Genomic DNA, 21,448 nt, shown 5'->3' with positions numbered 1-21,448 from the left:
TTATTATTTTTCTACCGGTTTTGTTATTATTAGGTATTTTATAAGAAATGTTAAAAAACATCAATGTTTTAGGTAGAAACAATAATGTTTTAGGTAATATTTTACCGGTTTTGTTAAAAAAATAATAACAAAACCGATAACATATTTCTTTAACTGTATATTAAAGCTGTTGCACGTGCTACTAGGCGAAGCGGTGAAGTGTCGAACCTTAAATGGTAAAACTTCCCAATAATATCAAAACCTTTAGAAAAAATAATAAAATCGATAGCGCTTTATCGAATATGTTAATAAAATTGATAAAGCGCTCAATAATAACAAAATTGATAAAAATAAAAATATTTCAAATAATTTTTTATCAATTTTATTAAAAAAATAATAATAAAATTAATAACGCCTTTCATTAATAGTATATTAAGACTCATGCACGTGACACTTTCCAATAATAAACCCGGTTATTTTGTTGTCAAACTTAGGCCTTAGTAAAACATATCAAACGCTGTAATAAAAAGGGAGAATTCTAATCTACGTCTGTGTGACCACACAGTAGCATATCTCAGCAGCTAACTTTCAAAGCTTTCCCGATCCACCAACCGAGAAACGAGAAAAAAAACTTGAAAATAGAACATCTTTTTGTACCATTTTGGAGCTCTAGATTTTCAATCTTTGCCCCTCAACTCCTCAGAATTCCTTGGCTCAAACAATGGTATGTACTTTATCTGTTTTTTTTTGTTCCTTCCCCAATTCGTCAATTTTTTTTACCGGATAGAAAAGAGCTGGAAACTCTTTTGATCTAAGCCTCATATTGTTTTGGCCTTGGCAGATCCGATTTATTTTGTTGCAAAATAGGCAAGGCAAGACTCGTCTGGCCAAATACTATGTTCCCCTCGAGGATTCCGAGAAGCACAAAGTCGAATACGAGGTATTGCAATTTTCATTTCTTTATTGATAATTTGGAAACCCCTTATTTTCACTCCCTAAGGTTTTGGAATTTGGGCGAATTTCTTAGCTACAGTTTTTGAATATTTTGATTATTGGTTCACAGGTTCATCGATTGGTGGTTAACAGAGACCCCAAATTTACTAATTTCGTGGAGGTTGGTAAAATCGCGTATTCTTTTTTTAAAATCCGTTTGTTCATTTACTTACGTTTTTGGTGAATTCCTATTACTTCATATTTTACTATTGGAATTTTTTGGTGAGGAAAGGGAAAGTTGCCTTTTAAATGATGGTTTTAGAGAAGATCCCATAAGAACTTAACTAGAAAATTGAAGAAATACAAAAGTAGGGTAAGACTTAGATTTTAAGCAAGCAATTGCTGAATGTTTGATTGATTGTATGCATTTTTTCTTTTGCAGTTCCGTACGCACAAGGTAATCTACAGGCGTTATGCTGGATTGTTTTTCTCATTGTGTGTTGACATAACAGATAATGAGTTGGCATATTTGGAGTCTATTCATTTATTTGTGGAGATATTGGACCATTTTTTCAGCAATGTATGCGAGCTTGACTTAGTTTTTAATTTTCACAAGGTATGTTTTATCAACTTTTGCTTGAACATTACTTGCTGGATTCAAGTTTTCAATCTAATTCCCATGAAACTACGAGTTCCAATAACCAAAAAGTTTTGTTTTGTCCCGTTTCATTTTGCTTTATTTCTTATTGAAATCGTGAGTTTGTGATCTCAAGTCTCACCACTTGCTTATCTGCTATTTCAAATTACTTTTTGCAATCTTTATCTAACTTGTGAACTGCTTTATTTCCACTCATTGGTTTAAACACATGTATTCAGGTTGATTGTCATATTCCTCTTACTTCACTTATCCTTTTTCCTTTGAAATTCATGAAGGTTTATCTGATACTCGATGAATTCATTCTTGCTGGAGAGCTTCAAGAAACAAGTAAAAAGGTTTGCTCCCCCCCCTAGAGACCTTTTAGTTATTATTTCATGTTGATGGTTTTTATTGACATTGCAGCTTTTCTTCTCTTATCTTTTTTTACCCTTGGAATTGTTAGTTTTAGCAATGACACTGTTGTTATGTTTCTTCTTTTGGTGTAAAATATTAGCTCATACTATTGCTTTTTGCATGTCATTACCACAATGGTCGTTATAATCGAACTCTTTGAAAATGTAATCATTCTTGTTATAAAGTGGCAATACAAATATTTGATGGCTTGGAAACCAGCACTGAGGTTGTTCTTGCTGCACATTGCAGGCTATAATAGAGAGAATGGGGGAACTGGAGAAACTAGATTAAATATGACTCCGCATGAAAGACAGATGGTGCAATTTGTGTCAAGTATTTCTCAATTTCTTTTTACCTGTTTTGCACAGCCAAATCTTTATTGTATCATTAGAAAACTGAAACACAAGGAATCCCCTTAAACCCTTTCCCCTTTTCCAAATGTAGTCTCTGTAATGTTACTTTGTTTAAATTGGATAAATTTTTATTTGTTTTCCATTGGGTAAATTATGTTTAGAGGGAATTGATTTGCATGTTATTTTAGCGTTTTAATCGAAAGCAGCAGCAGAGTGACGATGAATAGATTTGACAAACCCTACAAAATCGAAGAATTAAGCAAAATAATTCATGTTTGTGTAGGAGGAAAATTTGGACGAAAGATGCATTTGGGTTGCAACAATAAAAGAGAAAACAAGGTGATAACAGAATGGCATTAAAATTTCTTGCTAAATATTAGTGTCATTATATTTCAAGCCCAAATTTGTAGGACAATTAGATAAGCCTCTCACTCTTTCATCGTTGCAACCATGAGCACCGTCTATGATCTGCAGTTGAAAGAATAAAACAATGCTTACTGTGCATCGTAAGTGGAAGGGACCTAATTCAAACTTCAGAGGCGCTCATCGCAGAGTAACTGCAAAGACAGCGTTCCACCAGTGCGTAATCTACCATTCCTTTCGTCGTATATGGATGGAAGATGGTGGTCTGACCTTCTCGCTCTAGTTGGGGGCAAAGATGAAGAAATGGCCATTTTCAGCAGTTGATGTTGTGGGACTATATTAGACTTGGGACTCGGAATATCTAGACTTGAAAAGGGAGGAATGGCATTATGAGCATAAGGAATCGAAGTACAGGACTCGTTCTTTCCATTTTGCCTGCTCGGAAATTGGGTCAAGACCGTGGAGGTTCCACCAGGCTTGTACTGAGTTGCTAGGTGAGCTGCCCAAAGTCGCTGATGTTGCTGTTGTTTTGTAACTCCTGAATGACACATGTAAGGAGGGACGCAAAAAGGGTTACTGGGATATTGAGGTAGCTGCGGTTGGACCTGCAGTAAAGTACCACAAAATTAACATAAAACTTTCATGACAAAAAATAACCAGACTAGCACAGAATATAACCATAATATCCCTAAACAACCACAAGAAGATTCAACTGGGTGCTTGTTAAGAAATCATATTGATGGTCCCCCACTGGTACTGGAACCTAAAAATGCAACACATTTATGGACGGCCTCACTTATTGGATACAATTATTGGTACTAGTGATCTCACAGACAATAATTTCAATTATTAGCATTAACCAATTTTTGCAAGATATGAAGGAAAAGGAAGGGGTGGGGGGGGGGAGCAAAATAAAGAAATAAACCTGCTGTGTAGCTGTAGCCGTTGAAAGGGGGTCTGTGTAACAAGTTGCGGGTACTGAGAAAGGCACAAGTGACTGGTGTTGTTGAAATGAATGAAGGTAAGGAACTTTTCCTTGGAATTGTGACAGTGATTCAATTGCATTTCCAACTTTAATAGAGTTATTATTAACTTCCATACTAATGCCCCCAGTCGACAAAGACAAGAATTCAAAAGTCTGTGCAGTAAACAGTACGTGATCAGGATAGTGAGAAAGAAATAACCACAAGCAATCCCAATAGGTGACCATACCTGCTTATTTGAAGTGTTCCTCCCAGATGCTGAAGCAACCTGTGGGTGTTCCTGATAGAAAATCTTCGGCTGTAGAATACCATTTCTAGTTTCATAATCATTTCTACCGGGAGCAGAGTTTCCAGAATAGCTACTAGGTATATTGCCATTTACAGCATTTCTCAAGTTACCGCGATCATTTGGATACAAGAGAGCTGTTTGCTGTACTCCTCTATGGGGTTTCAATTGAAGAGTGATGTCTTTGTTGTGCATCTGTAAATTTCGAATGAGACGGCTGATGTAGATATGAGTAACACACCTCTTCGTTGACTTCCTATCCATGGCAACTTTTGAAGCCTATAAATCTCATCATTTACCATACACTTGATTTAGATGCTTGATGTGCAAAGAGGCATTCATGAAAACAGATATAACAGGCATTTAAACATGCATACCTTTTCAGTCAAAGAACCACTTTCTAATGAACATGTCCTGGGGCCATAGATTGCAGCATCCAACCAAGCAGGAAATTTATTAGCAAATGATCTGATATATAGTAAAAACTATGAAGGATGCCAAAAAGATGGTAATGAAAACAGATATTTATGATGATAAAAGAGAATTACTTTGAAGATCCAGGGGTAATAGGGCCAATGGCTGAGCTTTGCCACAATGCAAGACCTATAGGACCAACATTATGTCAGATATTAGTATCCAAACAGCAAAGAAACAAGCTATATACAGCAATGGAAGCTCCCAAGCTGGTATTTACCATTTTTTCTGGGCTCCTTGATAATATTTTGCTCTGCCATTTGGCTTTCTGAAGCAGTAACCGACAAATGATCCAAAGCAACCATATGAGTTCAAGATTGACCAATGAAAGCAGTATTTGATTCTAACGTTGGTGTCAAGCTTATACCCCAAATGCCATTTCTGCCTTTCTCTCAAAAAGATCCGTCACCAATTGCCGCTTCAACCTGCGTATGCGTAATCAATTAAAAGTGAACAAAAAAGAGCACACTAGAAATGCAAGAAGATGCATGTAAAAGAGAACTCCTCAGCACTTACCCAGTTAAGATTAATTCAGAGAGAACATGAGAGTCGCCAGGAATGCAAGATGAATTATCAACTTCAGGTTCACTCCTAGCCAAGAAAGAGATGGAACCAATCTGCCTCATTTTAGAACCAGCACTATCTTGTTCAAAATGGGGCTTTCTGCTTCCTGGCAAGTTAGGCTGATCTTGAGAGGTAGTTTCATTCAAAGACTTGAGTTTAGCAGCATCGTTGGTTGAATCCTCTACAGTGAATGGAGGAACAGTCTCGGCCGCTTGTGGATGGCGAACTTTGTTTGTATCTTCTTTTTTAACTGCAGAATCATATAACTTATGCTACAGATAATATCAAACAAGAAGTCTTGCGAATACATAGCAAGCAGGTGAAAACCTTCAATTGCTGTGACGGTTTCTGGAGGAGCTGAAGCCTTTACTTCTATCGGTTCACCATTCATTTTGTCCTTATCCATTGAGTCATCGTCAGGGAACATTCCCGCCAAAGCATACAGGGTCTTCACAACCTCTTCCTCATCTTTTGTGATTGGTCCAGAAACTGTAGCCTTCCTGGACCAGCCTGCCTCTCCTTTCTACAGAAAGCAATTTCAACAGCATAAGCTACAAATGCTTAACTAAAAAAGAACCATAACTACACTTGACAACTGGGGAATGAGTGACAATTGACCAACCGAATTCAATTTTGGTTTCTTAAGAATTCTTTCTATGCACTTCATCTCCGCCAAGTTTATGGTTTGTTTTCTTAGAATCTGGTAAAGGAGGGACGATCGATTCGCAACTGCGCTTCTTCATGGCTGTGAATAAAATTCCAAATATCCGGAAACATTAATACCATCAAACGCCTTATTTTATTCCTCTACAAGGATTAAAGTTCCAAATTCATTAAAAGCTGGCCGGTACCACCTTTGGAAAAGTAAATTTCAGTATGTACACAGACGCAAAAACTCAACATAGTATAATTATTTGACAAGAAGCAATACACACCATAAAAGTGACAGCATCAATAATATTAAAGAATTAAGAAACAAGACAGCAAAAGGAATCTTGCGACCGTAGAAAGAAAAGAAAAGGCAAAAGGCCTTGGTTTCGCTTCAGTTCCAAACTTCTAATCCAAAAGCAAAAACAAAAATGGAGAAACTTCCCAGCAACTCCCCATCAAATGCAAACTTAATTTAAAACGACAACAAGAAGTTCATTAAACCTGAAAAAAGCAAAAGCAAAAGCAAAAGAAAGAAAGATATAATTTTATAAAATACAAAAAAGAAAATCCTTTCCTTTTTCAGAATAAATTATATTCATTACAACAAACAACCTTCCTGTTATTCATTCACGAGTTACACACCTGACCGTAGCTTCCGTGGAACAGAGGAATGATTAATGAGATTGCAGTCATGAAAGAACTGCAGAGAAAAATAAATAAAATTTAAAGCTTTCAAATTCAAAGACCAAAAAAAAATTCATTTTTGCTGAGAGTGATGGACAAAAACAGAAGGCTTACCTTCTTTGGTATCTTAAACATATTGGTGGCAGAATTAGTGACGGGAGAAGAAGAGAGTTGTGAATGTGAAGGGCACTGATTTTCTCTATTATCAGAAGACAAATCACAGCAACAAGAGCTACCCATTTCAGTTTCACAGTGTGGGCTGCTATTGGGACCTGAACTGGGACTTTCTCTATTACCACTAATGCTACTCAATCTTCTAATTTTCTCTTTCTTCTCTTTCTCTAAAGAAACGAAATTCCCGGAATCAGCAACGCCAGCAACACCTTAAAAATCAATGGACAAAACACGCCATTTATCATTTACTTAGCTCTTCTTATCCGAAAAATAATGATAACGATAATAAAAAGGAAAAAAATAATTAAGGAATGTTATGAAAAGGACAAGAGAAGGGAGGGGTTTTGGAGTAAATTTACCAAACAAAGTGTTGGGTCGAGATTGTTGTTGCTTCTTGTTGGTATTAATCTGTTGTTGCGAGCACCGAGTCACTCAACACGCCTCACGCCTCGACTCTTGTCCATTTCTGTTGATACCACATTCATGATAACATTACGAACATCTAGCTATATCCCGTGGCGGCTCCTTCTCCAGAAAACGGCATTCACGGTTTCAAAATAAACGATTCAAAATCCAAATAAACTCATAAAAAGCTTCAGACCAGATCTTTCTTCTCCTCCAATATCAGAACTTCTTCAATTACGTGAACAAAAAACGAAAACAAAATAAACAAGGTAAGAGAAAGCCTCCTTTTAATGCAACTCCGTGTAGAATTCAATATGAAAGAAGGAAAAATGAAGGACATAAGATGGAAGAACTTTATTTGATTTTTGTGGGTTTTAGTAGTTATGAGCGAAAAGTAAGCCGGAAAGAAAACCGAAAAAGTGGCGTTCGGGTTTTGTTTTTTCAAAGGAAAGAGAAAATAAATCAAATTTGATTGCCTTGCCTGATATCTCTCCATTTCTCTTTTCTTTTTTCTCTTTGTTTTGTGAGTTTAGCAAAGTGCTTAAGAGGATCTCCATTTCCTCTTAGCCAAGAAAAGATAAGCACTGAGAGTCTGAATGAGTAATAGTAGGAGATCAAAATGGCATTGAAACTGTATGTATAAAAGATTAAAAAAAAACTCACAAGAAAAGCAAATCCGTAGAGAGAAACTTTTTAAAACTGTAAATTCAAATGCAGAGGAGAAATCATTATTGCATCACTCTACTTCTCAACCAAACAATAAAAGAAAAGGATTCCATCACGCTTTTTCACTTTTCCTTTAATCTTTTCTTTCACTTCCTTTTTTCTCTATAAAAAAATAAAAACACCATTGAAGGTTAAACCGAGCAATCAGAAACGAAGAAAAGTAAATCTCAGGTAAAAGCAAATCAAGAAATAGCAGCAATTGAACGAATGCAGCTAACAGCAACCTTCCTTGTTCATTCACTTCAGAATTTCCCACTGCACACTCTCTCTCTCTCACACACACACAAAATCCAAGTCCCATCTCACGTCATTCCATTTTGATTTCGACCTCTCCTTTCCATATAGCCGTCGGATCTATACCTTTTCCCTCAGCAAACAGTGCAACTTGATTCCCAAGTGTACGGCTGTTAGTTTTCAGTGTCAACATCGGCCGATTTTCGGCCCTTCGATTCCTTGGCTTCCTTAATTGTGCTCCACTATTATAAAACCGTTTTCAAAAGTGTTCAGTGCTTTTAATAAAATTTTGAGGTAACTGAAACTCGAGTTAACACACTTTATCCGACGGCTCGTAATCGCAGTTCTCCAAAAAGAATCCACGTGGCATCCTCTGTTTTTAGTGATTAAGTAGTGTCTAATTTATTAAAGTAAGGGTCGATTATAAATTTAGTAACGAATTTTATTTTTTCTTATTTTATTAATTGTATTTTAAATTTTTTTAATTTACATTGAATCTTTTATATAGATGTAAAACGACGTTGTTTTAGAGAAAATTTTATTTTTTTAAAATTATGTCATTTTAGCGCCGTTAATTATTTAATGGTAGAGTGACTAAAATATGAGAAAGAATAAAATTCAGTGAACAAAAAAAAAATCAATGTATTAAGTTTAGTGATAAAATTAAAAACTTTCAAAATTCAATGAGTAAAATAAGAAAAAAAGTAAAATTTAATGATGAAATTTGTACAAGCCTATCAGAGGGGTGGATAATGTTTTAAAAAATGTGACTCAGCCCAATTGATAATGCTCATATTCATTCATACGCACTCTGTCTCATAAAAGATGTTTATTATTAACATTTTTTTTAATTTTTTTAAATTTTGATTAATTATTATTTAAAATTTATTATTTATAAAATATGTAAAAATATATTTTAAAAATCTTCAATCAAATAATTTTCAAATATATATTTTATAAAATTTAAATATTTAAAATAATAATGGTCAAAGTTTATAAAATTTGACATTTTAAAAATTAACAACGAACGTTTTTTGTATGAGACATAGGGGTTTAGATTTAAATAAGAGTAGCATAAAACAAAGCAAAGACACTACAATAAAATTTCTTATTAGTGGCATCTAGATTATTGTCACTAAAACTTCAATTTATGTCACTAGATATATTTTGTGACGTAAAAGTCAATGTCACGATGATCGTCACCCTAGGTGTGTCACGAAATGTCAAAAGTGACGATGTATGTGTTATCATCATGTATTGTTAAATATATAGTGACGCTAATGGATAACGTCACAGTTTAATTTGCATTCAGTGACAATTACTTTTGTCACCAAATGATATACATTTTCGTCATTAATAAATCATATTGTCACCAATAACACAATAATTTCATTTTATACGTGACGAAAATAAAATTGTCACATTGTTAGTAACGTAGTATATCGTCACCTAATAGTAGCATGGATGACATTTATATATAACGTCACTATATAATTAATATTCAATGACAACTAATTATGTCACTAAATTATGTAAAATTTCGTTATTAATGATTTATATCATCACAAATAATACATTAAAATCAACCTATATGTGACGAAAGAGATATTGTCACATTTTTAGCGACATAATATAAATGTTACCTAATAATATTATGAATGATGTTTATGCATAACGTCACTTTATAATTTATATTCTATGACAGTTGGTTACATCACTAAATTAAATAAGAATTTGTTATTGATAATTTATATTTTCACAAATAATGCATTAAAATCAACTTATATGTGACGAAAGAAATATTGTAGAAAAACACAAATAATTTATATTCTATGACGTTTTTAATGACAATATATATTAAAATAAAATTATTTATACAAATCTAAATAAAAAATAAAATGGTTCACTTATTGCAAACTAATAAGATTTAAACAAATATTTCACTAAATACATAATAATTTCATTTCTATAAATATAAAATTGTTTAAATGTTTACAAAAAATAAAATAATATGATAATAATATGACTTGTAGAATATTTCGTTGTAACAATCTCAATCCAAACCTTGAGTCGATTGTGGTTCTGTTGATGTTGAGTTTGTGGTATCATTTGAAGCTACAAATTAAGATAATCAATATTAGTTACTACAATTAATATTATATAATAATTTTTATTTGATTAAATATATTGTTTACCTGAAAATTGAAGTGATGGCACTTGAATTTTCAATTGTTGTATCTGGATCAATTTCTTCATGTGTTTGATTTGGAGCATCAGTAACTTGTTGAGGTTCATATTCTTGGGTTCGATTTAGTTTACCAGAGACTTTTTGAGTTTCATTTTCTTATGTTCCAATCCTTTTACGAGATACTTTGCCTGGTGTCATCCTAAAACATATAGAAAAACTATTATAAATACTTTCACCAGCTTTTGCAATCGATTGCTCTTAGATATTAGAGGGAAATACAAAGACGCATTAAACCACAACCAAAATCATCAATTATTAAAGCACATTTGCTCTCCACTGGCAGAGCATTCTACAACTTAATTCATAAATGCAACAGTTCGGTTACACTGAGAGAATGATTCATTTGCAATTCAACTACATTAATAATTATGCTAAATTACAAAATTTTGCAAACTTACACTGAAATGATGCTAATAACAATATTTTTAATCAGTTTAAATGGAAATGTAAATAAATTAACATAAACAAAAAGAATGATATAAATTCAAATTTCACAAACACATGCACCTAAAGGAAGCATAAATACATAGCAGAGTTTGAGCATACCTTGTGAAGGTGAAATTTTACATCATAAACATTTATTTATTAAATGAAGAATTATCAATGTGAAAAGGAAACAAGACATGCACAGGTTTTTGAATGAGTTTTCCAATCAGATTGCACAATATCGAATAATAAAAGCAGCAACGTTTAGCAAAATTGAAGGAAAAATTAACAATTATTTTGTAAAAAGCAGCATCATTTAGCAATATTTAAAAGAAAAAAACTAACAATTATTTTGTAAAAAACATCAGCGTTTAACAAAAAATAAAAATCGAATAATAAAACTAACCCTAAACCATATGAATTCAACAATATCGAAAAAACCATATTTAACAGCGAAGAAAATAAATTTAAAAGAAAACAAATAATTACCTGCAAATTAAAGTTGGAGAAACCTTTGACTACTGCAATATGAATCAAAACAAAAAATAATTATAAAAATAATAAAACTATAAAGCAAAATTATCTCAATATAGAATATAGTGTAAACACCCGTTTTGTCTGGGATTTTTATTGTTATTATTTTTATAATTATTAAATATTAAATATTAATTTGGTGTTGTGTGGCACATACTCTTTATGTTTGTGTAAGTGCGGGTTGTACCTCCCTCTACTATATATGTTGCAATTGTCCAAGGTGCTCCGACAAAACCCAGCACTGTTGCATGATCTCCAACCTACTGGCGCAAAATCATAAGGGACTCCCCAACAAAATGTAGTTTCTCTAAGTCAATAGGATGCAATGCCTTCAAGCAATCCTCAGAGTGCATCGGTGAATGAATGACAGGACCCCTTACTTCTTCAATGTTAAACGGGACACCGAATGCAGGTAGTGGAGTAAGATTATAACTCCATCAGGACGGAAAGCTTCCCAAGGATGCAAAGAAATTTCCACAATGAGATCAGTTGTCTCAGACCTCTCTCTGAAGGACGGATGTTTCTCTGCAAGCTTTCTGTAAACAGTCATATACCTTCCTGCCTGGCGCATCATCCATGCAAGAGGCCTACTTACAGGATCTCCTCTTGCAGCTTTAACCAACAATGGATCAGTAGTAGAAGAAGAGCAAGCTACAGAGAACTTCTTAATTCTCATTCTTTTAGGAGAAGAAACAAAAGCTCTAGGGAAATTACTAATTTCATTTGAGTTAAAACCCAACCGCACTGTCAAGCTTGAGGATTTAACTCCCACGGAACTGCAAGCACTTGCTAGTGAAAAGCAGCTCCAAGAAGGGAGACTTAAAAGAAAGAAAATGGGGAAGTGGGTTGTGTAGAGAGTGAACGGCGGCAGAGGGTTATTAAAAATGAAGTGTAGGTTTATATTAAACCTAATTAAATTTTATTAAAATACTTCACATGTTGTCGTTTAGGGATAGAATTAGCCAATTTTTCTTGATTTGGGTGAATCATTGTAAGGGTCATGTCCATGTTTAAATTATCTCATTTTGGTCCTCATTTCAAGGCTTTTTCTTTTTTTAAATTTGTGAATCTAGCCCCTTAGTTTTCGCGGAATTTTATTTTAGTCATTAGTGCCTTTTTATTATGTTTTCCTTTCTTTTACATTTAAAATCTTTTATTATTAAAATATATTTTTTATTTATGGTTTTGATATTATTTAAAGATTACTTATTAAAATAGTAAAAAGATTTCTCTTTAGAAATTTTAAAATTATAAAATAATTGAAGTAAATACTATTTTTAACAATTTCATAATAAATAATTACTCCAATGCAAAGTTTGATTCAATTAAAAATGTGCTTGGAGGAACAATAATAATCCTAAAAAAATTCAAAACACATACATGTTTTATAATATTAGCTTTTTTATATAAAAGAGTAATATTTTTTATTTTAAAATTATTGATGTTATATGTATCTAAATATACTAAAATTTTATGGGTATTTCTGTGATCAAATATAAATATCTATTTTTTTCTAAACACTTTGATGTAACATCATGGAAAACATAGAAGTATAATAATATATAAAAATATCATGGTCATTTCTTTTTTACGATTTATTATTTTATGTTTTACTGTAAAAAATCTTTGAATATGAGATAATCTAATATAGAATAATGTAAATAAAATAAAAAAAAACACAAAAAAACTCTATACATTGTATTATTTAATAAGGATGTTAGATTATCTTATTTTTTAACATTAAGTGACATATTTTCATGACGTCTTTTAAAACGTCATATAAAAATAAGAGATAAAAACAAGTGACAAATAATTGATTTCGTCGTGCTAAAACAATTTTTTGTGACAATAATAAAATGTCACTTTTAGTGTCTTATAAAACATGACAAATTAAATTGTCACAAATAAAACTTATTAATGAAAAATGTGCAGCGCCACTAATTCAAATTGAATCGTCATTATAATAAATCGTCACTAATACATGTTTTTCATTGGAGACGATTTTACAACGTGTTGAAAACATTTTTGATATTTCGATATAACAAATTAAGTTAAATGAATTTTAAGATTTTACAAATGATTTTACAAATTTATATTTGATTCAATTAACCGAATATCAAATTATTACTCCAAGTTTTTCAAGATCAATTTTAATCCTTACTAAATGTGTAAAATTGTGATTTGTACTTAAACTATTTTTGAAACAATTTTCACAAAGTATTTTGAACCAAAAACAAGCCTTAAATCAATTATTCAAAGGCATGTACCGATGCATCAGTCCATGCATCGATGCATCGATGAATTAATTGAACATCGAATGCATTCCATGCACCGATGCACTCTCCATGCATCGATGCACTCTGAATATTTTCAAAACATCGAATGCATTTGATGCATCGATGCACAAGCATGCATCAGGCTATTTTTCAAACATCGAATGCATTTCATGCATCGATGCACACTTGGTGCACCGATGCATCAAGTGTTCCAACGGTCAAAATATTTGAATTTTACACGAATGCACCGATGCATCCTTGATCATGCATCGATGCATGAGACGCTCCACCTAGAAAAATTAATTGTTTTCACACTTAAACGGCTCTATTGACTCCACTAATTATCACCAACGTTCAGAATTGATTCAAGGGGTATTTAAACAAGTTCTGAAGCCATTGATCAACAACAAGAAACATCAAGCAACTAGAATCAAGAGAGAATCAAAGAGAAAGCATCAAACCTCAAGTTTGAGCATTTCAAGCCTATTTTTCATCCAATATTCATTTGCTTTCAAGAACACTTTTGTACTCAATTGTATTTATCTTTGAGTGTTCTTTTCTTTGTTCTAGAATTGTGCAAACATCTTACCTTGTGAGGTTTTCTTGTAAGTTTGCAAATTTGTAATCTTCTCTTTGGGAAAAAGAGTGTTCTCAAGAGTTGGGGTATACTCTTGAGGGATTTTGTAAGGTTATCTCTTTGGCCTCAAAAGAAAGAACAAATTAGTGAATTTGTTGGAAAATCCTTAGTGTGGATAGCTAAGGTAGTGGACGTAGACTTTGTTTGAGAAAGTCGAACCACTGTAAATCGCTGTGCAATTACTTTCAATTTTCTGCAAAAGCTTCCACGAAATTTTAATTGCCAATTCACCCCCTTCTTGGCCGATTCCGTCGATCGATTAACTCAACAATTGGTATCAGAGCCTCACTCATTTAAAGGTTTAATCGCCTCTTGAGTCGATTCGGGAAGAGTTACATCGATTACAAGGTCATCAATGGCCTCCACTTCAAATTACGACTCCGGTCTCGATTCGATACCCGTCAACAAGCCTCCTTTCTTCAATGGGGCTAATTATGCCTATTGGAAGAATAGAATGATGTACTTTATTCAAGCAAGTGACATGGGAGCATGGAATGCCGTAGAAGAAGGATACATCAAGCCTCTCACTCATCCAAGGTTGTGGAGTGAAGGAGACACAAGAATGTTCCAACTCAACTCCAAAGCCATCCATATTATTTTTTTTGCTCTTGGACCAGATGAATACGGAAGAGTTTCATCGTGTACAACCACCAAAGAAATATGGGACAAGCTTCAAGTCACACATGAAGGTACAGATGAGGTAAAGAAATCAAAAATTAGTATTCTAACGCATAGCTATGAAAATTTCAGGATGAAACCAAATGAAGACATCAAAGCTATGACGGATAGATTTTCAACGATTGTCAATGGTCTTAAATCGTATGGAGAGATAATCTCAAATGAAAAGCTTGTGAGGAAGTTAGTATACTCCCTCCCAAAATCATGGCAATCAAAGAAGACGGCAATCATCGAGTCTAAGGACCTATCGTCCTTAACTCTTGAAGAACTTATCGGTTCACTCCTCACTCATGAGATGATGCTTGAAGATGAGGTGGACCTTGATAAAGTTGAAGAGACACCAAAGGAGAAGGAGAAGAAGAAAAACATTGGAGTTGCTCTCAAATCCACAAAAGATGAGAGTGATTCTAATAATGATGATGATGACGAGGAAATGGCATTATTTGCCAAACGGTTCAGAAAAATGATGAGACCTTACCGAGGAAGAAAATTCAAACGAAACGAAGGCCTCAAAAATGAACCAAAAGAGAATGACCCAATCATTTGCTATGAATGCGAAAAGCCGGGGCATGTCAAATATGATTGCCCACAATTGAAGAAAAATGGTCAATTAAAGATTAAGCACAAGGCTCATGTGGCTACATGGAGCGATGAAGAAAGTTCCGATGAAGAGGAACAAGAAGTAGCAAACTTGTGCTTGATGGCATTCGGGGAAGATTCTAAGGTAACCTCTAACTCATCCGATTTTGATGATTTATCTTATGATGAGTTATTTGAGGAATACAATGGGTTGGCTTCGGATTATGAGAAATTATTTTTAAAATATAAAAATGATGTTTCAAAATTGAAAAATGAAAACAAACTCATATCCAAAACCAACAACGATCTTGAAAGTAAAATCAAAGACTTGCAAATCAAACTAGAAGAGTTTGAAAAGAAAAATTTAGATTTGCAAAATTTACTTTCAAAGATCAATGATGATCATCAAAAGAAAATTGATGATCTTAAAACTTCTTTTGATAAAGTTGGAACAAAACATTTTGAAAAAGGTGGAAATTCAAAATCCAACTTTGTTAGAAAAAGTTTTAGAAACTACAATCATAGAGGTCCCCAAAGAACCTCTAATGGAAAAATCGTTAGAAGTATGTGGGTTCCTAAAGAACTCATTACTACTAAAGATAAAAATATCCTACACATATGGATACCTAAGGGGACTAGGATTTTGGAAACTAATGAATATGGACCCAAAAGAATTTGGGTACCAAAAATCAAAAGTTAATCTATGTTTGTAGGGAAAAGAGCATTGCTACAAGGCACGGGAAACAAATTCAAATTCATGGTACCTTGATAGTGGATGCTCAAGACATATGACCGGAGACAAAAGCCGGTTCATTGAGCTTAACGCCAAAAATGGAGGAGAAGTGACTTTTGGAGACAATTCAAAAGGTCACATTGAAGGTATTGGTACAATAGGTAATACCTCTTCCATACAAATTAAGAATGTTTTATATGTAAATGGATTAAAGCATAATCTATTGAGTATTAGTCAATTATGCGATAAAGGATTCAATGTCTTATTTGAAATTAATGGTTGTAAAATCATTGACATTGCATCTAATCGGATTATGCTTGTTGGTCATAGAATAGGGAACATTTACATGGTGCATTTAGATTCTTTTGATATGACTAATTTATGCCTAGTTGCTAAGGATGAGCATGATAGTTGGTTATGGCATAGGAGACTAGGACATGCTAGTATGATTGTTTTGCAACGGTTAATTCAAGGAGACTTAGTAAGAGGGTTGCCTAAGCTTAAATTTGATAATAATAAAATCTGTGATGCTTGTGCTAAAGGAAAACAAAAACGAGTTTCTTTTAAATCTATTAATGATGTATCAACTAGTAGAGTATTACAATTGATCCATTTAGATCTTTTTGGGCCAACTAGAACTACTAGCTTGGGTGGAAAACAATATGCATTTGTCTTGGTAGATGACTATTCTAGATATACTTGGGTTCTATTCTTAAGTACTAAAGATGAAGCATTAGAACATTTCATCACATTTTCAAAAATAATCCAAAATGAAAAAGGTTACTCTATAACTAGTGTTAGGAGTGATCATGGAACTGAATTTGAAAATCTTGGATTTATTGAGTTTTGTAATTCTAATGGTATTAGTCATAATTTTTCAGCACCTAGAACCCCTCAACAAAATGGAGTTGTTGAGAGGAAAAATCAAACTTTAGAAGAAATGGCTAGAACCATGCTTTGTGAAAATAATTTGCCAAAATATTTTTGGGCGGAAGCCACAAATACCGCTTGTTATGTTGTAAATCGAGTAATGATTAGGCCAATTTTAAAGAAAACTCCATATGAAATTCTCAAAAATAAAAAGCCTAACATTAGCTATTTTCATCCTTTTGGATGTAAATGTTTTGTTTTAAACAACGGTAAAGAAAACCTTGGCAAATTTGATGCTAAAAGTGATGAAGGAATTTTTATGGGTTATTCCTTAAATTATAAAGCTTATCGTGTATTTAATAAAAGAACTTTAGTTGTAGAAGAGTCTATACATGTTGTTTTCGATGATAATCCCCTTCCGAGGAAGGATTCTTCTGTTAATGATGATGTAGGTATTGTACAAGCAAATGACGTTAGACATGACGTTGGAGAATCATCATCAAATGAAGAAACAAAAGATGAGGAAACTCATGATCCCCTCGAGAATCCAACCAGTGAAGAAAGTGAAGTATCTTTTCCAAGAGAGTACAACTATGTCAAGGATGGTGAAATTATAGGTGATCAATCCAAAGGGGTAACTACTCGATCTTCTCTTAGAAATGTTTGTAACTATGTTACATTTATTTCATGCATAGAGCCTAAGAACATCAAAGAAGCATTAAAAGATGAACATTGGATTATGGCTATGCAAGAAGAATTAAATCAATTTGAGAGAAGTAAAGTATGGACATTAGTTGAAAGGCCTAGTAATAAATCTACTGTAGGTACTAGATGGGTTTTTAGAAATAAGCTTGATGAAAGTGGTAATATAGTGAGAAACAAGGCTAGGCTTGTTGCTCAAGGGTATACTCAAGAAGAGGGCATAGACTATGATGAAACATACGCTCCCGTAGCTAGGATGGAAGCAATTAGAATGTTATTAGTATTTGCATGTTTTCATGAATTTAAATTATATCAAATGGATGTTAAAAGTGCATTTTTAAATGGTTTTATAAAAGAAGAAGTGTATGTGGAACAACCTCCAGGTTTTGAAGATTCAAAATTTCCAGATCATGTTCTTAAATTGACAAAAGCTCTTTATGGTTTAAAACAAGCTCCTAGACCTTGGTATGAAATATTGTCAAATTTTTTAATTGAAAAAGGTTTTTCAAAAGGAAAGGTTGACACTACATTGTTTTTAAAGCATAAAGGTAAAGATTTATTAGTAGTTCAAATTTATGTTGATGATATAATATTTGGTTCTACTAATGATGTTCTTTGCCAAGAATTTTCTAAGCTAATGCAAAGTGAGTTTGAGATGAGCATGATGGGGGAGCTCTCATTTTTCTTGGGACTCCAAATCAAGCAAAGAAAAGATGGCATCTTCATTAATCAAGCTAAGTACGTCAAAGATATGCTCAAGAAATTTGGATTGGAAAATGGGAAGCCTTATGCCACTCCAATGAGCTCTTCTACAAAGCTTGACTTAGATGAAGGAGGTAAATGTGTGGATGTTAAATTATATAGATCCATGATTGGCTCATTGCTTTATCTAACCGCAAGTAGACCGGATATTATGTTTAGTGTTTGCTTGTGTGCTAGGTTTCAATCATATCCTAAAGAATCACATTTACTAGCCGTTAAGAGGATCTTTAGATACCTTAAGGACTCTCCTAGTATAGGTCTTTGGTACCCTAGAGACTCTAGTTTTAGCTTTCATGCCTTCTCTGATGCGGATTATGGAGGATGCAAATTAGATAGGAAAAGCACCTCCGGTACTTGCCAATTCCTTGGAAATATGCTGATTTCTTGGTTTTCAAAGAAACAAAATTGTGTTGCATTATCTACCACTGAAGCATAATACATTTCAGCCGGTAGTTGTTGTGCACAAGTTTTATGGATGAAACAACAACTTTTTGATTATGGAATTGAAGTAGGTACAATTCCTATCAAGTGTGACAATACTAGTGCTATTTGTCTCACTAAAAATCCCATCCAACACTCTAGAACTAAGCACATTGAAATAAGACATCACTTCATTAGAGACCATGTCACTAAGGAAGATGTAGTTCTAGAATATGTTGATACTTTGCATCAATTAGAGGATATCTTTACAAAACCCTTAGACAAGGAAAGGTTTTGGACACTTAGAAGAGAATTAGGTTTAACTGACCTATCTTCACTTAGTGTTTAAAATAATTTAGCACTTTTAATAAATACTGAAAAATGCTTATAATAATAATTTTTGATTGCATTCTTGCTATTAGTTAGGGGGAGTTTATGATTCTTAATGAAAATTAATTTTATGTTCAAATAAAGTTTGAAGATTGAACATAATTAATTTTTGATATATGAGTTACCATTACCATTAGAGCTAAATTATTTAGCATTTTAAGTGTTTAAAACGGATTTTTGACATTTTTGTGCTTTATGCACCGATGCATTTAACAATGCATCGATGCATCCCTTTGAATGTGTATTGATGCATGAGGCCATGCACCGATGCATCCGTCGGGTTTTAGGTTAAAATGCTTCATCTTCTTCATTTTTCTCAAAACCTAAAACACTAAACACACGGCTGTTCGTCACCCTCTCATCCTAAATCTCTATTTTGCTCAAAATCTTCGGGAAAACATCGGATTCTTCAAGTTTTATATCCTACAAACCTGCTACAATCATTAAATCGCACAAAACATCTCCACATTCTCCTCAATCCGAATTTTTCAAGGTATTTTTTACAAAAACTCTATTTTATTAATTTTTGAACTTAGGACTAGTTTAGATTAGTTCTAGTTTAAAATAATTATCGGGCATTGGTTATATGATAATTCTAAACTAGTTTCTACAATGAATTTCATCAAAAACGCATAATTTTTCAAAATTGTTTTTGAAATTTCGAATTTAAAAAAAAAAACGAAAATTACTGATTCAATTGTGTTGTTTTCATGAAAACTATGCGTATTATGATATTAATTTTAAATAGTTTTCAAAACTTTGCCCATTAGGACTTTGTTAGAGAACCTTGAATTATTGAGGACTCATTTGAGTTTTGGGATTAATTGTTGTGCATACATGTGTTTTAAAATTGCAGGTGATATTCCTTTTCCGATTTTCCTTACCATGACTAATCCTAAACGCCCTAGGACATCCTATAGTCGGTCTCACCAAAACCGTCCTCCCGTTCCTCAACATCCTCCTCCCGATCCTCCGATGGAGTAGACTTACTTTCCATGCTTTCTTGTTCTTAAAACTTGGATTTGATTTTTGTGGTTTGATTGATACTTTGAACTTGATTAGTTGTTGGATGTTTGTTTGAGGATGCTTGAATTATATATATTTGGTTTGACATTTTAACGCTTTCTGTTTATTAATTTTGCATCATTAGAAATTTATGACCAAATTATGCCATTTCACATTTTATTATGAATATTGTTTATGAAAACTAATGGCTAATCTCTCTTTTGATTGTGATCTTAGAAGCCTATTATTAATAAATCAATTGGCTAATGTTTTTCAAAATTCTTGTTTAAAACGTTTTTATAGAGTCTTTTTGATTTAACAAAAAGGGGGAGAAAATTTAAGATGTGCTATAGTAAGGGGGAGTAAGTTTTTGATGTGCTATAGTAAGGGGGAGTAAGTTTTTCAAAATCAATTTCAAAAATAATTTCTTAAACAAATCTTAAAATTACTTAAATGTTTTGTTATATCAAAAAGGGGGAGATTGTTGAAAACATTTTTGATATTTCGATATAACAAATTAAGTTAAATGAATTTTAAGATTTTACAAATGATTTTACAAATTTATATTCGATTCAATTAACCGAATATCAAATTATTACTCCAAGTTTTTCAAGATCAATTTTAATCCTTACTAAATGTGTAAAATTGTGATTTGTACTTAAACTATTTTTGAAACAATTTTCACAAAGTATTTTGAACCAAAAACAAGCCTTAAATCAATTATTCAAAGGCATGCACCGATGCATCGGTCCATGCATCGATGCATCGATGAATTAATTGAACATCGAATGCATTCCATGCACCGATGCACTCTCCATGCATCGATGCATTCTGAATATTTTCAAAACATCGAATGCATTTGATGCATCGATGCACAAGCATGCATCGATGCACCAGGCTATTTTTCAAACATCGAATGCATTTCATGCATCGATGCACACTTGGTGCACCGATGCATCAAGTGTTCCAACGGTCAAAATATTTGAATTTTACACGAATGCACCTATGCATCCTTGATCATGCATCGATGCATGAGACGCTCCACCTAGAAAAATTAATTGTTTTCACACTTAAACGGCTCTATTGACTCCACTAATTATCACCAACGTTCAGAATTGATTCAAGGGGTATTTAAACAAGTTCTGAAGCCATTGATCAACAACAATAAACATCAAGCAACTAGAATCAAGAGAGAATCAAAGAGAAAGCATCAAACCTCAAGTTTGAGCATTTCAAGCCTATTTTTCATCCAATATTCATTTGCTTTCAAGAACACTTTTGTACTCAATTGTATTTATCTTTGAGTGTTCTTTTCTTTGTTCTAGAAT

The 21,448-nt window shown here is 33.0% G+C and overlaps 4 protein-coding genes and 1 pseudogene across 4 annotated transcripts; 1 reads left to right on the top strand and 4 right to left on the bottom strand.

The window, feature by feature from the left end:
* The first annotated feature begins 568 nt into the window (after positions 1-568).
* On the top strand, positions 569-2,467 carry LOC120205138 (AP-2 complex subunit sigma). The gene is made up of 6 exons (XM_039205059.1): positions 569-703; positions 821-919; positions 1,043-1,093; positions 1,355-1,528; positions 1,846-1,905; positions 2,213-2,467. Exons 1-6 carry the CDS (start codon positions 701-703, stop codon positions 2,252-2,254), a joined length of 429 nt encoding a protein of 142 aa, XP_039060990.1. The 5' UTR covers positions 569-700; the 3' UTR covers positions 2,255-2,467.
* Positions 2,468-2,718: 251 nt separating this feature from the next.
* Positions 2,719-4,742, bottom strand: LOC120205133. Its single transcript, XM_039205056.1, has 6 exons — positions 4,643-4,742; positions 4,497-4,551; positions 4,326-4,416; positions 3,892-4,227; positions 3,605-3,817; positions 2,719-3,284 (listed from the first exon to the last, which is right to left on the bottom strand). Exons 1-6 carry the CDS (start codon positions 4,725-4,727, stop codon positions 2,850-2,852), a joined length of 1,215 nt encoding a protein of 404 aa, XP_039060987.1. The 5' UTR covers positions 4,728-4,742; the 3' UTR covers positions 2,719-2,849.
* A 41-nt stretch (positions 4,743-4,783) lies between these two features.
* LOC120205132 lies at positions 4,784-5,488 on the bottom strand. The gene is made up of 3 exons (XM_039205055.1): positions 5,314-5,488; positions 4,939-5,236; positions 4,784-4,847 (listed from the first exon to the last, which is right to left on the bottom strand). Exons 1-3 carry the CDS (start codon positions 5,411-5,413, stop codon positions 4,784-4,786), a joined length of 462 nt encoding a protein of 153 aa, XP_039060986.1. The 5' UTR covers positions 5,414-5,488.
* A 139-nt stretch (positions 5,489-5,627) lies between these two features.
* LOC120205131 lies at positions 5,628-8,053 on the bottom strand. Its single transcript, XM_039205053.1, has 4 exons — positions 7,987-8,053; positions 6,436-6,704; positions 6,280-6,337; positions 5,628-5,731 (listed from the first exon to the last, which is right to left on the bottom strand). The coding sequence occupies exons 1-4, from the start codon at positions 8,051-8,053 to the stop codon at positions 5,628-5,630; spliced, it is 498 nt and encodes a 165-aa protein (XP_039060984.1).
* A 3,146-nt stretch (positions 8,054-11,199) lies between these two features.
* Positions 11,200-12,076, bottom strand: LOC120205130 (annotated as a pseudogene).
* Between the last annotated feature and the right edge of the window lie 9,372 nt (positions 12,077-21,448).

Source organism: Hibiscus syriacus, unplaced genomic scaffold, assembly GCF_006381635.1.
Source record: "Hibiscus syriacus cultivar Baekdansim isolate YM2019G1 unplaced genomic scaffold, ASM638163v2 tig00012275_pilon, whole genome shotgun sequence".
Taxonomy (NCBI): Eukaryota; Viridiplantae; Streptophyta; class Magnoliopsida; order Malvales; family Malvaceae; genus Hibiscus; species Hibiscus syriacus.
The sequence above is the reverse complement of the archived record's forward strand: the minus strand, read 5'-3'. Positions and strand labels throughout refer to the sequence as shown.

Coding starts and splice junctions, on each gene's coding strand:
- LOC120205131 (XM_039205053.1), bottom strand. CDS start 8,053: ATGTTGACACTGAAAACTAACAGCCGTACACTTGGGAATCAAGTTGCA. Junction 6,338..6,435: donor TGTTTAAGATACCAAAGAAG/GTAAGCCTTCTG, acceptor TTTTCTCTGCAG/TTCTTTCATGACTGCAATCT. Junction 5,732..6,279: donor TCCACGGAAGCTACGGTCAG/GTGTGTAACTCG, acceptor TTTTATTCACAG/CCATGAAGAAGCGCAGTTGC.
- LOC120205138 (XM_039205059.1), top strand. Junction 920..1,042: donor AGCACAAAGTCGAATACGAG/GTATTGCAATTT, acceptor ATTGGTTCACAG/GTTCATCGATTGGTGGTTAA. Junction 1,529..1,845: donor TAGTTTTTAATTTTCACAAG/GTATGTTTTATC, acceptor AAATTCATGAAG/GTTTATCTGATACTCGATGA.
- LOC120205132 (XM_039205055.1), bottom strand. CDS start 5,413: ATGTTCCCTGACGATGACTCAATGGATAAGGACAAAATGAATGGTGAA. Junction 5,237..5,313: donor AACCGTCACAGCAATTGAAG/GTTTTCACCTGC, acceptor ATGATTCTGCAG/TTAAAAAAGAAGATACAAAC. Junction 4,848..4,938: donor TCTGAATTAATCTTAACTGG/GTAAGTGCTGAG, acceptor ACGCATACGCAG/GTTGAAGCGGCAATTGGTGA.
- LOC120205133 (XM_039205056.1), bottom strand. CDS start 4,727: ATGGTTGCTTTGGATCATTTGTCGGTTACTGCTTCAGAAAGCCAAATG. Junction 4,228..4,325: donor GTGGTTCTTTGACTGAAAAG/GTATGCATGTTT, acceptor TGAGATTTATAG/GCTTCAAAAGTTGCCATGGA. Junction 3,285..3,604: donor CGGCTACAGCTACACAGCAG/GTTTATTTCTTT, acceptor ACTTTACTGCAG/GTCCAACCGCAGCTACCTCA.